This window comes from Hipposideros armiger, unplaced genomic scaffold (assembly GCF_001890085.2).
Source record: "Hipposideros armiger isolate ML-2016 unplaced genomic scaffold, ASM189008v1 scaffold_32, whole genome shotgun sequence".
Classification (NCBI taxonomy): Eukaryota; Metazoa; Chordata; class Mammalia; order Chiroptera; family Hipposideridae; genus Hipposideros; species Hipposideros armiger.
The window spans coordinates 3,590,477-3,604,867 of NW_017731382.1; the positions used below are offsets into that span (position 1 = coordinate 3,590,477).

The 14,391-nt window shown below is 49.2% G+C and overlaps 1 protein-coding gene across 6 annotated transcripts in view; it reads right to left on the reverse strand.

Moving 5' to 3' along the window:
• Nucleotides 1-14,391, reverse strand: part of LOC109380071 (guanine nucleotide-binding protein G(s) subunit alpha) — a 51,571-nt gene extending 37,180 nt beyond the window's left edge. For 5 of the 6 annotated variants that reach the window (XM_019637263.1, XM_019637261.1, XM_019637264.1 and 2 more), the window contains exon 1: nucleotides 12,567-14,391. In XM_019637263.1, coding sequence (XP_019492808.1) covers nucleotides 12,567-14,391 — 1,825 coding nt within the window. Of the gene's footprint in view, nucleotides 1-12,225; nucleotides 12,346-12,566 lie in introns of all 6 variants that reach the window. The other variant, XM_019637258.1, reaches the window with a different exon arrangement.

Below are 14,391 nucleotides of genomic sequence, written 5' to 3' on the forward strand. Positions count from 1 at the left end.
ACGTGGTCCCCTATAAAGAAAAGGTGTGTGTACTGGGAGAGTGGGGACTGGCAAAGACAACCACAAATGAACAAATCAAAGCCCCCAGTTCCCCTAATTGGTGTTAAAGATAACCCCTCAAAGGCTGAGGACAGTATGAAACCCCAACCTAAGATCTAAGATACCCTTCTCTCCCCCAAACATGGGGCTTTTGCCTTTTGGGTTTCTTTCCTCTATTTCATCTAGAGAATTCTAAGCCATCCCACTTCCTGTGAGCGCGCTCAGCCATTCTGAGCTCTCTGCTGACCTCTGGTGGGGGTGGAGCTCTACTGGCCCAGAAAAGGTGTTGGAAGCGGGTGGCCCACCTGCCCTGTTTCCCCACCCCAACATCCAGGGGACAGCCACTGGGGCATGCCGTGTTCACTCGCCGGGAGGCCACGGTTCAGGGGTACGAATCTGAAGGGGTGGGTAAGAGAAAGAGCGAGAGACGTTTTAAGGGAGCCCCAGAAAATTATGGGCCTAAGAGGAGAATGTTGGAATAAAGTTTGTTAACTTAAAGAGGATTTTAGTAGCAGGGTTGGGGGGTGGGGGGCTTTTGCCTGAAGTTAATGGCTTATTCAGTTCCTTTGCCTTTTCAACTATAAAAGAAGGGAGAGAAGGTATCTAAGAATGGTGCATGGAGGGTAAGTTTTGTAGGAAAGGAATACATTCACAGGCCAGGACTTTGTAAGCCCCTCTCAAATAGGCGACCTCAGGATTTCACAGGCTGCCTGTTCTTTCTGGAACCAGGGGACTTGGCCCCAGCCATCAGATCCAACTTGCCCTCCGCTGAAAACTTGGCCTAAAATTTAGGCAGAAGTGACCTGCCCCAAGTGCACCCTGGGCCTGAGATGAAAGGTGGGGGTCCCAATTTTAGACAGGGGTGACCCTTTATTAATAAGAACGCTCCTCATGCGCTGTGGGTTTATAGCACCCAGGAGAGGTGTTGAGAAATGAAAACTAGCCCTGAATCTCAGAGACCCTGAAACAATCCAATGATGCTCTCAGGAATGAAAAAACAATAAGGATGCATTCTCAGCCAGTACCTTTTCCATAAAAAAAAGCACTGATATCCACCCCGAATGCTACCCCCTCCAGGAAGGCTCCCTGGGTTTCTCTGCCCACCCCTGAATCTCTTTTCTAGCCCTTGATCTGGATGGGAAAGGATGTACCACTCACCCCTGCTTCCTGCAAAGATTCTCACAGTGACAGGTACCCCCTAATTAGTAATTATTTGTCAAAGGAGAAAAGATGGATCTAAAATTTCCTGTACAATCTGCTGTTTTGGAAAGGATGCTTTAAACAAAGTGTGTGTGTGTGTGTGTGTGTGTGTTGGGGGGGGACAGCATACCTGTTCCAGTGAAACTTTTTATATGCAAATTAAAGAAGTTTTAAAATGAGAAGGACGTCTCTCTTATTTTTCAGACAAGGGAAACTGGGACCCAGAAGACAAAGCCATTTGGCCAAGGCCTCTGAACTGGTTCCCAGCAGAACCAGGGCATATGGGCTGGAATTCAGAGGTCACTGGCATGTGCTGTTGTACACGGGCTAAGGTCTACAGAGTCACTGCTTAAAAGGGAGAGGCTTTGTCCTCAGAGATCAATTGTTCAACTGAAAAACCTTTACAACTATCCCTGGGCCTTGGGGGTGGGGGCTGTGACCCCGAGAAAGTGGATCAGGGGAGGGGACGCTGGCTGTTAGGAGCCACGCACTGCGGCGAATTTGAGCAGCCAGGCTCTCAACAGTAAAAGCCGAGCGCCATCTGCCAGCCAGCCCTGAACAGCCTGGCTTTATCTCATTGTTTCTACTTCCCATCCCTAAATAGTTGGTGTTCTCATCTCTTTCCCTAAAAAAAAAGGTATTTCCTGCTCAGAAACTGCCACCCCCCCATAAGAACCTTACTTAAAAAACAAAAACAAAAACAAAAACCCTCAAAAGAGAGAGAAAGAGGAAAAAAAGGGAAAGGGAGAAAGAAATGAGGGCGCTCCTTAGGAGGCTGACTTCTGCTTCCCTGTCTCCCAGCTCTGCAGGCCTCTGGTGGAGATGGACCAGCCCCTTTCTCCACGGAAGGTAACCCTCATGGTCTTCCTCCTGACCCCTTCTTCCTGGCAGAATGACAGGTAGGTTTCCAATTCTGAGCCTGCCTTAATACCTGAAGTCAGACCCTACCTCTGGGGAATCAAGGTTTTTGGGGAGACGGGTTGAGCGTGGGGGGGGGGTGGAGAGAGGGAGAGAGAGACAGAGAGAGGCCTCTGCTACCTGCCGACTTAAGTCTTAGGATAAGATGGGCTGCAAGGTTGTGGATTTGTCTCTGCCGGTTGAGTACAAGTCTCTGTCTAGGGCCCCCTTTCTCAAGCCCCGCCCAGCCCCTCACCTGGTTATGCATAAAGCTGAACACAGAGATATCCCTGGCTTTCTCCTGGACAAACCAGCAAATAGAAGTCCTTCCACTGACCATGGCAGAATCATACAGAATGGGGCCTTGTCAACATGTTTAAGAATTTCTGGATGTCACTTGGCAAATTCATGGAATCCTTGAATCAAGGGCTAGAATCAGCCATGGTCCCAGGAATGACAACAGTCTAATGAGTAACCCAGTGCTCTCTTCCCACTATCCTAGGACCCTCCAGAAAAGCTGCGCCTCCTCTGCCCACCCCTCCCACATCAGGCCACTTGGGCAGATAGCAACAAACCATCACTCTAAGTTCAGCCCATGCCAAGCGACCTGGGGATAAATGCTTTCCTAAGAGCGCTCCAGAATGACTGGGTCCCACCAGGGACATTTCCGGACTCCTCCTCGGAAAAGGCAGCCCTTCTTTCAAGTGTCCATCTTAAAACCAGCCCTGGCCATTTGTGTGCAAAGCAAAAATGATCTAACGTGCTCCCCTTTTAGCAGCTAAAAAGGAAGAAATGAAATCACAAATGTTTCATTACAAATAGCTATTCGTCTTCTGACAATACAACTTGGAAGAAATCTCCCCTCATGTCTGGCGTTTGTTTTGGGGTTCGGCCCGGAGCCTTCGAAGCATTTCCTTGGAAAGATGTTATACTTGGTCCCAGGCAAAATGTCAAAATCAACATTCAGAAAACATGCCTTGGGTAATTTGGAGGGTTCTACAACAGGGAGGCATTAGTTAGGGGGAACTTTGTTTAGCTGAACTTGGAACACATGAAGAGTGATATTTTCAATTTCACATGTCCAATATATAATTATCAAACAATGGGTCTATTTCCACCTGTCACCTTAAAGTAATCCTAAGAGTAAAAGTGAAAGTGTTTAAATTCACATACATTTACAGGGTGTCTTTTTTTTTTTCTTCCTGCACTTTGTAATTAACTGAAAGGCCACAAATTCTAAATTCTCGAGGAAAAGAAAAAACTTTATTAAAAAAAAATTAAATCTCTGATGAATTGCTAACATCTGACAGCTCTACTGAAAGACAAGATGGGGACAAAAATGTAATGTTTTAGGCTCAAAATATAATAAAGAAGCACTAACGTCTTCTCCATAACAGTTAGTTGGGAGAGAGACTAGTTAGGTGCAAGTTGGGGGGTTAGGACACCGTTTAAACATAAAATCCTGATTTAGTCTTGTTAGAATTATGCCAAGGTAATGGTTATAGGGTCTGCCCTAGGATGGGGGAGGGGTATCAGCCATCTTAGGAGAGACCAAGTGAAAGAATCTTGATAGGGAAATGTCCTTGGGTTATTTATTCTAGTGGTGCGACTATGTTTTATTTCTAAAACATCTTATTGTACCCTTCTCAGTACAGTCCTTCACAGGCATTCCTTCCACTGCCCCTCCCTACCCCACCCTTGCAATGGAACTCCCTGCCTTGAAATATCAGTTGCTAAAGGTTAAGGGTCACATCCGTGCAGTGGGCTGGCTCCCGATGGGCTTGGGACTCAGGTGACCCAGCTAACAGGGCCCATGCCCGGGTCACGGGTGTGCGTGCACTACCAGTGAAAGGCTCCACTAACGTTTCGTGGGCCCCCAGCCATCCCAGAGCTGATATATTAGCAGCCGTCTGAGCGCTAGTCCTTCTTAGCTTGGCATCCTTCTCTACAACGCAGAGCGAATTAATTTAGTGCACACCAGACAGGGTGAGATGTCCAGCCTGCTACAGACAAAGGCCTCTAAAGAAGCCCTAAGTGGTAGATGTGATCGCTTAAGGGTTAAAATCTATTTAAGCCCCGATTTAGCCTGGCCCATCGATTGGCTCCGGGCCGACTTGGTTGATCAGAGTCTTAGGCCAATTCATTATTTGCTTCCCCAGAATAATTTCCTTTTCTATTCTACTTAGGGTCATCCAGGTCATCTTCTTTTCTGAGATTTCTGGAAATTACTTCTACCCAGGAATGCAGGATCACCCAAATCGAAATAAATTTTTCTTACTGGTTATAACTGAAGTTAACCTTTTCTCTGAAGAGATCTTTTCTTTTTAAGGTGTCCATGGTATGACATAGATGATCTCTACCTTCCCCAGAATTTGGTATTGATAATGTTAGGGCAGTGGTTCTCAACTGGGGATGATTTTGTCCCCTGGGGACACTTGGGAATTAATAGAGACAGTTTTGGTTGTCACACTGTGTGTGTATGTGGTGGGGTGGGTTGCATGCATGTGTGTGTGTGTGTTACTGGCATCTAGTGGGTAGAGGCTGCTAAGTATCTTACAGTGCCCCCATGATAAAATAGCAATGGAGCCACTGTGGAGAACCCTGTTAGACAGAGCCCCCCAAAATGCTCCTAAAAATCCCAGCACGGAGACAGTAGGGAGAAGTCATAGCTTCAAAATAAAAGGCTGGGTTTGACTAAGCTTTAGGGCCTATGAAATCCGGGGTTTCTCCTTAGGGTGGTGATGGGTGAAAGTAAAGTGGAACCCCTCCCTACCTTTGCCGGCTCTCCCCTTCCCCTCTAATCCCTACCACTGATGTGACACCTTTCTTCTGCCTTACGCCGTCTCACCATCTAGTGGCCACCTGAATTATCAACTCACCTTCACCATTTCTGGGCCCTTCTAGAGTCAGTCATTAAAAAAATTCACATTTGGAGGGGCCGTGGGATGAAGGACCTCTGAATGATGCATACGATTTATGAAGAAGTTAATTAAGCATCTTGCAGGCCTAGGACCTACCTGCACAGAGAGTGGCTATCAAGAATTAAGATGGACACTTGCTAAGATTTCAGAAGCCCAGAAAGGCAAAACCTCAAGGTGCTGATGACAAAGAGAGTTGGCATTTTTATTCATGTGGACCCCATAAGGGTTCTGCCGAAGTCCTTTAGAATTACCAGGTACAGCCACAGAGAAGAAAATAGCACCTACTTAAAAAGGGGTATTCAAGGGGTCCCGGCAATTTAAGCACCTCCATGCTTCCTAAGTAATTCTGTCTATTCCTGTCAGGGTAGTTTTCCTCCCTTTCTTTTTCAATTGGACCAATCAGCTGCTTTTCCAGCGAAGGAAACTGAGGCCCAGCAAGCAGCCCTTCTTGACCCTGGGCTATATCTTGATGCCTGACTTGAGTTTTTGAGCATATCATCACATGCCTTATCCCTTCTTTTCAAAAGTCCCACAGCTGCAAACTTACCTGAGTGTAGGGTCCCTGTAAAAAAATTTCACTGTCAATTGCACATGAGCAATCAGCTTTATGAAAGAAAATTGTTCAAAGAGGAAAGAGGAGAGAGGTACTGTGGTCCCTGGACTGGCGGGGAGAACGAACAGAGACGCTCTCTGTTCAAGTTCATTATTCCCTTATGAGCATCGACACTCAGTGGTGATGCTGAGCTTGTGAAAGCTTGACTGTGGCACTCCTTAGAAAGTGGGTACAAGAGATTTCCTTCCCATTATCAACTCATTAAAGGAAGTTTAAGGTACTGACTCTGTCCCACACATGAAATGTGTGTGACAACGTCGGAAACACTGACTCATCATAAATTCGGGATCAGATAACAATCGGTACCTTTTTACCTCTCTCCTCGCCCCAAATTGAATCATTAAGAAACATTTAATAAGAGCTAATGTTCAAGCTGTGGGCAGAGCTCCGCGAGTCAAAATGCTCATGAATTCTCCTGAGGTTTAACAAATTACTCGGCAGTGCAATTTGGGATGTTCCTTCTAAGTGAGTACAACAGAGCCACACTCCCTTAATTTTCATTGCTCTGTCACAGATCAGTTACCTAACATTCTTCCCTCATTACAGCCCCCAGCAGCTGCCTGAGTACAGCTGCTCCAATAATCGTAATTGGAAAGGTGCGCATGTCAGGTGCTCACTGTCTGCCAGAGACCAGGGCACCCCCAGTCTCAACTGAGCACGTGGTGACCAATAATACTTCAAAGTCCCCCATCACTTTTCCGTGTTGTTCCCTACCTCGTTCTGGAGGCGTCTTCGTCTTCATTCATTCCCACGGGCTGGCCTGCTTCACCATCTGGCTGTTGGGAAGGAAACTAAAGACAATCTTTTTTTTCTTTTTTTCTTGCGCATGTGTAATAACCATAGAACGATCTGTGCCCAGGTCCCCCAGGCTCAACCACATTATTGAGTTGATTTATAGAGAGGGGCTAACAAAGGGGTGGGGTGGGGTGGGGGACAAGGGAAAGGTGACACTTTTTCAGAGCAAGTAAAAAAGCTCTCTCCTCATCCTCTCTCGCCATGTCACTCACCTGAGAGTGACTTCACGCAATCATCAATTTGCAAGGTGTCATTTGTCTACTGCTTCGGTTGACCTTTGTCTACAGAGTGTGCAAAAGAGTGTATTCTGAAATGGAGACACAGAAAGAGTGGGTGCCTAGTACTTTTAGCATTTGGGGGATACAGGAAACAGAAACCAAAAACCAAAACCTCACTTGGAGCAAGGACAGAAAAGTCTACGAGGAGAAGTCGACTTTTAACAATCATGGTTACAATTCACCGGGCACTTACATGTGCCAGGTGCTGGGCTGAGAAGACCCTTTGGAGGTTCCTCTCAGTTTCCAGAGGGTGATTTTTACTTTTAGTATCTGGCCTTCTTTTTAGAGAAATTAAGGAAAATGACATCTCTTCCTGATTCTTCTGGAAACGCCTCGCCCCTCCCTTGTTCAGAGGCTCGCTGGTCAGTTTGTAGCTGGGGCCTCTCAATTGCCTTCCTCACTATCATAAGGACCACTTAGGACTCACTGAGTCTTCTGCAGGACAGGACTCCCTTAGAGGGCCAGACTCAGGCCCATTTCTCTCACTCCCTGAAGAGATCAGTATCTTATGCCCAGGTGACCACAGGCCAGAATAGGACTCTGATGGGACCAAGGGCCTTTCAAGCTAATTCAACAAAATCTGTTAAGGTGGATGTTAGCAGGGCCAGGGTCTCAGAGTCCCTGTTACTGGGGGGCCACCAGGGTGAAGAGGGTTAATTAGACTGACCAATGCTTTTAGTTCCCTCCTCGGCTACCACTTTTCATTGGCGGTAGGGACCCTGTCATAGCAATTGGCCCTGCCCTTCCTATTCTGAAAAGTGCTACCCTTCCAGAGAAATCTGATTTTAAAATGGACAACTGGCATGTTAATTTCACATTCCCTTTGGGAAGAAGCCCACCTTTGCCACAGGTGAAAGAAACCAAGAAGCCTGGTGACCAATTTTCATTCCCTGTTTATGTGCCTCCTAAAAGTGACCTTATGTAGAGGCGTTTGAAGAGCCACAGTTAGCTGGGGTGAGAGGTATGCTTTATTTGGTGGGGAAATCGACTCTAAAAAGAAGAGACATGGCTGTTATGAGGAATTTCAAATCTAGTCAATTAGGTTATCTTCTCTGAAAATTTATTTTTGCTTTTGCTTAATTCTGACCTTCCCGCATAGAAGTCAAAGGTGATTTCTAAGATTAGGCACTGACTCTCACTAAGTAGGAATTAGCCCTGACTAAAAGTAAGACATACTTTTAAAAAAAAATATCACTATGAAGAATATTGAGCAAGTTCTTTTACTAGGGTCATTAGACCCAGGGCAGGCTTCTAAACAGTCCATTCCACTCAAACACTAAAAACGTAGGGAAGCTATGCATAAAAGCAACTGCATTTTGAAATGATTACTATTATTTTTAGTGGAAACCCAAGTCAGGAGGAAAGCTTTAGACGTGCTGAAGACAACCAAGGCAGGATTTAAAAAATACTTTAAAGGAAACCTGCATTTAAAAGAAAAAAGAGAAAACCCAACAAACAAGTTAACTGCAGTGTTGGCAGATGAGCTAAAGCAAATGGTGGAAACCAAATATCAGCACAGCAATGGCAGGTATCTCAGAAATGAGGAGGCTCACGTTTCATGTCCACTCAATGGACATTTATAACCGGGGATCTGTCAGGGTTTGGCTATAATTCAGACAGCAGAAGCCTGCTGGACACCTGTCACTGACAAGGGATTTTAAGAGGACACAGCACACTTACAATAATCATGCTTTGCATTTAAATAATGCGTTACAGCTGACTGCCACATTTTGGGATAAGCATGGATTCCTGCACTTACCTTGCAGTCTTTGAGCAAAAGTCCCTGACATTTAATCTCTGAGCTTTTGGTTTATTTGCCTATGAAATAGGGTCCTATCACGTTTTTATTGCCCAAGGCTGCTGTTTCAGAGGACAAATGGGACTCCATGAAAGGTTTTTAAAAATACAGTAAGAACGTGCCATCATTACGTGGCATCATTACTCTCACTGCTCACTAAGAACTCGGAGGAGAGTTCGCACACCCCCTGCTTCCAGGTCAGGAGGGGACATACACCATGGCGGCGAACCCCACTTCTCCTGGCTTGACACCAGTGTTTCATGGTATAGGTGACGTGGGCAAATTATAAAATTTAGCTTGCCTGGATAGAAAATGAGGGTGTTTTGTTTTGTTTTAAGAAATCTATGGGAAATTGGGGTTTATGAAAAGCTGGGAAGAATTTTGGCCTTTGAGAAGCATGAACTAACTACTACTGGGGACAGAGAAGGGAAAATAATAAAAGTCTCTCTTAATTTTAAAAATATTGTGGCCTTATAAGCCATAATCTTTCCACTCCACCAAACAGCTCAGTGGAAGCATTTTGAATCTGGAAAAAATGGCTGTATTGTGGAAAAAAAAAAAAAGGTGCTCCTGCAAGATGGGAGGCGATGCATCACTGTTACACCTGGTGGCATAAATAAATTATCATACAATTAATTGGGATTCACTGTATAAATAAAGTGTCATGGCGGAATGGCCATTATTATATATGGCATTTGCCTGCACAACTTCAATAAATGCAACAGCTACTAAGGAATTCTAACCTAGCAGCCCCAATTCTTAAAAAATGAGAGGGTCGCACCCAAATGAGGTTTACAAAAATAGGTGTAAGCCACAACAATTATTTAAAAGGGTGAGAAAAACATGGAAATAGTCTATTACTGGATAGTGTTGAGCAAGAAAAAAGCTCCCACTCTTTAGATATCCTAGAATTTTTAGTCACATTATTGATTATATCTTTTTCCCTTGTAAGGTTCTCTGAATACAGCATAGGGAATATAGTCCATAGGATCATAATAGCTATGCCTGGTGGAAGGTGGGCACTAGACTTATCGGGGGGATCACTTCTTAAGTGACATAAGTGACTAACCACTCTCTTGTACACCTGAAATTAATATAATATTGTATGTCAACTAGAATTAAAAAAAAATCCCTGTACTGTAGTTAAGCTGTCTGGGCAATAAAAACAGAGAGGGCATAAGCACAAATACACACACACACACGCATTTTTAAAGCAACAGATGAGTCTGCATGTCATAAATTAGGGAGCCACATCACAGGATGGTCGTTTGCTCTGCATTTTCAGTGGTAGGAAGACATGTTGGTTGTTTTATATGTCAGAATGTTAGTAAAGAGCTCTGTCCTAAATCTAAGTCTGCGTCCTCCTCCTCACCCCCTCCCCGGTTAGTAACTCAGCCCCAGATGGGACACCTCTCTTGTCACTCTGGCAAAATGAAACCTGGTCAATTGTAGCCTGGCTGTACACACTGCACTGCCACAGCAGGTGACACTGGCTCTCTGCCTTCAGGTCCATGCTAGACATGGCCCGAGGTTTGGTCTGGACCATGCTGCCTCCAAGCATGCTTGGCCCCCCGCCCTGCCACCCTGGGAGCTTAGCCAAGACAATGGCAGGGTGACCCTAGCAAGTTTCCTTTTGATTAAGGTTAAAACCCTCTCCCCCACAATACAAAACAAGGGAAACTTGTAATATTCTTAAGACTCAGCCTCAGACAGGCAGTTTGCTGCAGGGCTGATGTTTGCGTCATCTGTGGTATAAGCCTCCAGGGCTGATTTAGGTGGACTGTGGTCTCCTCCCCACCCCAAGCCCCAAGAACAGGACTTAAGACATGGAGCAAAGAGATCTGCTGGGAAAGCTACATGCTGCAAAGGAGGCAGCTGAGGCCCCAGCGTGCAAGGAACACCGCCACTGAGGGGCCAAGTGCACTGTCTCTGGCTCTCCTGTCTTCCACCCAGTTATGTCACAGGCTCGCTTCCCAGAGCTACACTTGGAATACTGCAATGGGACCATTATGGCAAAATCAGTTGTCTGCAGGGAAACAGCACGTTGTCATTTGAGGCTCTGTGGCTTTAGTGCACTTGGGACATCCGAAATTTAAAACTACCTTCCTTCTGTATGTGTTTGGGGAAACGATGATGTCATGCTCTCCCTGGGTGGGCATAAATGACCATCATATTTCAAACTGACTTGTGAAAGACGCACGTCACAACAGCATACAGTTATGCCCACAATGTCATTAATTAAAACCATCACACATTATAAAATACTTAACAAACAAATGCAGCAAAGCCTCAGAAATTGTGATCTTCAAATCCCTTGAAAGGTCTTAGAGAATAACATTAAGAAATTAAGATTGTAGAGCCTCACTTTGGAAATTTTCATTGAAGCCACACGTGCAGCCCATTGCTAGCTGCTGTTTTGATTAGCTGTGGCACAGGGGTCAACGCCCCAGATTTGAGCTACAGAGTCTGGGACGGGGGACATTGGGAGGGGCCAGGGAAGGACTTGGAGACAGGGGTGGGGGGAGGAAGGAAGCCCTGGAGAGCGGAGGGGACAAGCAGAGGGCCGCCAAATGTACCCTTCTAATATGATTATGAACATGACACCTTTACATTTTTTTCACCCAAGCCCATTTGCAGAGGATCTTACCTTTTAGCCTCTTTTTCCCCAGCTACAGCTGCTTGAAAAGATTCACATGCAAACATTTACATATTTCACAACTCATAGTCAACAGTGTTACCACATTGTGTCCACACACTTAAAATACACTGGAAGCATTTTTGAAAAAGTTTTATTTTAATTGCATTTCAAACACAAGACAGCAATCCACTCCCAACGCACAACCCCTCTTTTGAAGCAAAGCCCCTCCTACTGTACGAGTGTAAAAGCGTAAATGATTGGCTTACCTCGGGCTCTTCCCTAGGAAAAAAATGATTTCATATTTTCAAAACATAGCCACGCCCACCCCCTCGGCACCAGCCTGGTGTGGTTTGGGATCCAGACTCGCTTTATAGCAGGTTGTTTTCTCCCCCTCATCCCTCCGTCCCTCCCCACCCCCACCAGGTGAGCCGAACGTGTGCAGAATACCGAACTCATGTGTGCAGCCCCGGACGCCCCAGATACCTGAGTGTCTGGTTTTTCAACCGTGTAAAGGCGGGAGAGTTTGGCGAACGAATGAGAAGTGAGGAAACACTTAGCGCAAAGGGAAAAAAGAGAGAAAGACATACAGAAAAAAAGGTTATGGAGGCCAGCGGAAGGCGGCCCCCTCTCCCCCCAGCCAGTGGCCCAACCTATTTACCCAGACGTCCCACCACCTTTTCTCCGCATTTGTCGCGCCGCCCGCTGCAGAGCGCCAGCTCCCAGGAACCATCAGAGTATGCGAACACGGAAAGTTTTTGCCCGCGCCATGGCGCACAACACAAGACAGCCCATTCCCCAGTACAAGTACACAGTCGGCGGGTAATTTGGGGGCGCCAGGAATGGGAACTGGGGGACACTTGAGCATATCATGCACAGGCGAACACAATATAGACACCAACACACACCAACGACAAGCTGTCTGAGTCCAAGCAGCAGTGCCAGGCGAGGCGGGGCGCTCCTTTCCCAACGACCCCAGCCCACCACGGCCCCAACCAGCCTAGCCTGGGGGACCCCCCGAGACCCCACCCCAGCAGTTCCTGGCTCACCTGAAGCCCCCGCCTTCCTTGCCGGCCCCCACCCCAGGACTCGGGGGCGTCTTACGGTCGCTGGCGCTGGCTTGTCCAGCTGGAAACGACCCTCAGTGTTGTACGGCACCACTTTTCTCCCTGAAGGGCACATACTTCGGCCACCCAAGCCCACCCGAGCCCACCCCCCTCCCGGGGCAAAGTGAGGGGCCCCTCACTGGAACTTTCTAGCAGGCTATTCCCGCCTTAGCCCAGACCCCCTCCTCCCGCCGCCAGGCCCCGAGCCCCACCGGGCAGCCCTGCCACCCCCTCCCGGGTTCCCGAGCGGCCCTGCTGCCCGCAGGCAGAGTCCGCCACATTACCTAGAAGCAGCAGGCGGTGCGTACACATGTAACCCATCTTTTCGTCCTGTAGTTGCTTGTCGATGAGCTTGCTGCGTTTCTTCTCTGCGCGCTTCTGAGCGCGCTGCTCCAGGGCTTCCTTGCGCATCTGTCTGCGCTTCTCTGCCAGAGGAATCTTCTTGACCTTGGGGCTGCGCGGGGCTTTGGGCTCGGCGCTCTCAGATCGGCCGAAGCAGCCCCCGAAGGCTTGCATGAGGAAGTTGCGGAGCAAGTTGCGCCGGGGCTTTCGGCGGCGGCGATTTCTCCGGGGCTGCACGCAGCGATGGCATCCGAAGGTCCCATCGTCGGAGTCATCGCTGCTGCGGTCGTCGCTGCTGACCGACCCCTCGTCGTCGTCGCGGCCGCGGCTGCGCTCAGACCTGCCCCGCCAGGCATACGCGCGAGGAGGCTGCGGAGTAGGCGGATCGGCAGCCTGGATCTCGGGGCTGGGGGGTCTAAGGAAACGGAGCTTGGGGCGGGCTCCGGAGGCAGGGGCGGCAGAGGCTGCCCGGGCACCAGGAGCGGCAGGGGCGGCAGGGGCTGCCCCGGCGGCTGGAGCGTCAGGGGCGGCTGGAGCGGCTGGGGCAGCAGGGGCTGCCCCGGCGTCTGGAGCAGCAGGGGCGGCTGGAGCGGTCCCGGCGGCAGGAGCTCCGTCGCCCGGAGAGGGGACTTTGCCTCCTTCCGCGGCAGCAGTGCTTGAGCTTCCTTCCATCTCGGCTGCTTCTCCCTCAACTGGGGGTCTCTCTCCCTCTGCTCGCTCTCTCTTAACTGGGGCTCGGGAGACCTCGATGGGCGGGCCATCAAGCGCGATTGGGGGGCTGTCCATGTTGACGGGAGCGTCGTCGACCCCAACGGGGGCGCTACCAATCTCGAGCGGGGGTCCGGGGATCTCCATCGGGGGGCTGTCGCCAGCGAAGTATGGAGGAAGTCTGACAGCCTCTCGGGATGGGCTGCCGCTGGTGATGGCGCCTGGGACCCGGAGGGGGGGCTCGTTCGTGGCGGCAGCGAGGAGGACCGCACTCGGCACCGCAGCTGGCGTGAGCTGGCTGCTGCTATCACCGTCGATTTGTTGGCTAGCTCGGGGAAGCCCAGGGGCTGGGCTGTCATCCCCAAAGGCTGCTCCATCAAACTCAAATGGCATAGCCTCTTCAGGGGGAGGGCTGCAGCCTCCTCTGAAGCCTGCATTCGCAGGCCTGAGGACTTGGGGCTCCTCAGAAGGGGTGCTGTGGACCCCCGCACCTGGGCCTCCTGGAGCGAGGTCTGAGACCTGCAGGAGAGGTTGGCAGCAATCTCCCTGGGCAGGCTGCTCAATCTCAAAGGGCATGGCTTCTTCGGGTGGAGGGCTGTAGCTTCCCAGGCCTGGCCTGGCCTCACCGAAGGCTCTGGGCTCCACGAGGGCTGAGCTGAAAGCCTGGAGGCCTGCCTGGGCCCCACTGGTGTCTCCAGGCTGCTCCAGGGGAGGCCAGAAGCTTCCCAGGCTGGGCTGCTTGACCTCGAAGGGCATGGCTTCCTCAGGAGGTGGGTTGTAGCCTCCATGGGCTCCCGCTTCCTCGATGGCCTGGCCGAGGCCTTGGAGGTTGGGCCTGGAGACCTCTGGGGGTTCACGGGCCTCTCCTTCAACCTCGATGGAGATGGGCTCGCTGTTAGGCGGTTTGGTCTCCACCTCTTCGGCTGCGCTAGGCCCAGCACTGGGGGCAGCTGCCCCTGAGGCCTCCAAAGATGGTTGCTCGGACTGTTCCCCGAGTTCAAGGGGGATATCGCGTTGTCCTGACATATTATTGCCGTCGAGGCAGTTGCGCACGCCCAT